Source organism: Etheostoma spectabile, chromosome 6 (genome assembly GCF_008692095.1).
Source record: "Etheostoma spectabile isolate EspeVRDwgs_2016 chromosome 6, UIUC_Espe_1.0, whole genome shotgun sequence".
Classification (NCBI taxonomy): Eukaryota; Metazoa; Chordata; class Actinopteri; order Perciformes; family Percidae; genus Etheostoma; species Etheostoma spectabile.
Genome location: NC_045738.1, coordinates 1,140,287 through 1,141,934, shown reverse-complemented (window position 1 = coordinate 1,141,934; position 1,648 = coordinate 1,140,287). Strand labels below are relative to the sequence as shown.

The 1,648-nt window shown below is 40.4% G+C and overlaps 1 protein-coding gene across 1 annotated transcript in view; it reads right to left on the bottom strand.

Moving 5' to 3' along the window:
- Positions 1–466: 466 nt before the first annotated feature.
- Positions 467–1,648, bottom strand: part of trmt11 (tRNA methyltransferase 11 homolog) — a 10,127-nt gene continuing 8,945 nt past the window's right edge. Inside the window, exon 13 of the mRNA XM_032517906.1 lies at positions 467–803. Coding sequence (XP_032373797.1) covers positions 663–803 — 141 coding nt within the window. The 3' untranslated portion in view covers positions 467–662. The remainder of the gene's footprint in view (positions 804–1,648) is intronic.

Genomic DNA, 1,648 nt, shown 5'->3' with positions numbered 1-1,648 from the left:
GTTATTGAAAGAGAATGAATGAATTGTGAGTATAATTCCGTTAATATGCCTTTAAGAATAACATGGGGAGTACTGTGGCCTGTGAAAACATTCTAAGCGGCTTTGGCAGATCTGTGAGTTTGAAAGACTGTTTGAAAGACAGGTGTTCACCAGGCATAGAGTATTGAAAGACATTGCATTATGGGGAGTTGAGGATCCATTGGTTTTTTGGAGTTTAACCTATATTTGTGACTAAAAGTCAGGATATCTCAGCCTCTGCTGCATCGATTTTGACAATTTCTTTTTCAACCTAATTGAAATGTACAACTAAATCACCTCTTTAATGCTTACACCGTGTTCCCATTTAACAGTTAATTTGTAAAAAATATTAAAAAGCTGCGTTTACAGTTCAGTCAGTCAACCGTCTCGGTGTCTTGTAGTTTTAATAGTCATCACTCAGTTAAGGGCACTTGTATTTTATCAATTTATTTGCAAAGTAATAACTACAGGCATACAAAGAATCATAATTACAATATTGAGAAAGATTTTTAAAAATTACAGCTGTAACAAATAAGTGATTTTCCCAGTTTGTTTCCCTCTTTGAGTCCGTTGACAACCTCGTTGTGATCATTGTGCGCGGTTGTTTTCTGTATTGTATAAAGAAACTCAGGCAATCGATTGGTTCACTCTCCGTTTACAACAGTTTTGCTGTCCTCCTTGCCACACCTCTTGTTTTGTCCACTGAAATACTTCTCCCTGAAGGCGTTGTGTCCCTGGTAGGGGCTGAAGCATGGGTCTGCTAGATGAGCCAGACTGTCTAATTCCTGTAAACAGACATATGTAGAGGTTATTGTTTTTCTTCAAACTGGAATACATGTATATATTTCTCACCCTCCACTGCTTTTAATAGTAAAGACAAGACTGTATCCAGCTTCCTGTTGCATCTTGCTATTCAAACTACAAATTTAGTTAAATAATGTTGAGTTTACAAGAATGGGACAAACATTCTCCTTTAGTTCCCCCCCCCCCCCCCCCCCCCCCCCCCCCCATGTGTTGAGACTAAAGGAGAACACTACATTAATGCAGAGGCAATTGTGAAAGGATGTGAAAGTTGAAGCAGCTCTTCCTTTTTTCCAGTCGATGAAGCAACTCCCACTAAATGTCAGTAGAATATTGGCATCACCAGGTTGTCATACTTTTTCAGTGTCTGCATGTAGGAACAAGACTGTGCTTGTGTATATTAACAATGTATATGAACTGTTATTTATCCCTTCAGTTAAACAGTTTGTCTTGGCTGTAAGGTAGCCGCTGGTCAACGGAGGGATGGAGGGAGGAAGAGAGATGCTGGGAAGAGGAATAATGAGGTGAGTTGAGTTGGAAGTGATGACTCCAAAACTGGGACTGTAATTTTTCAGCAACACCTCTTTTGCTTGCTGATGCTGCCAAGCAACCTGGAAACAGTTTCCATGACCACTCTGAGGGAAAACTCCGGGGAACAAGAGTGACAACGTAACCATGAGCCCAAATTAATAAGGATAGCGGGGCATAACTACAAACATCTGAAAACAGTGGAAATAACCAATCAATCTCTGCCAACAACCATACAGGTGGAAGGTTTCACACACACACACACACACACACACACACACACACACACACACACACACAC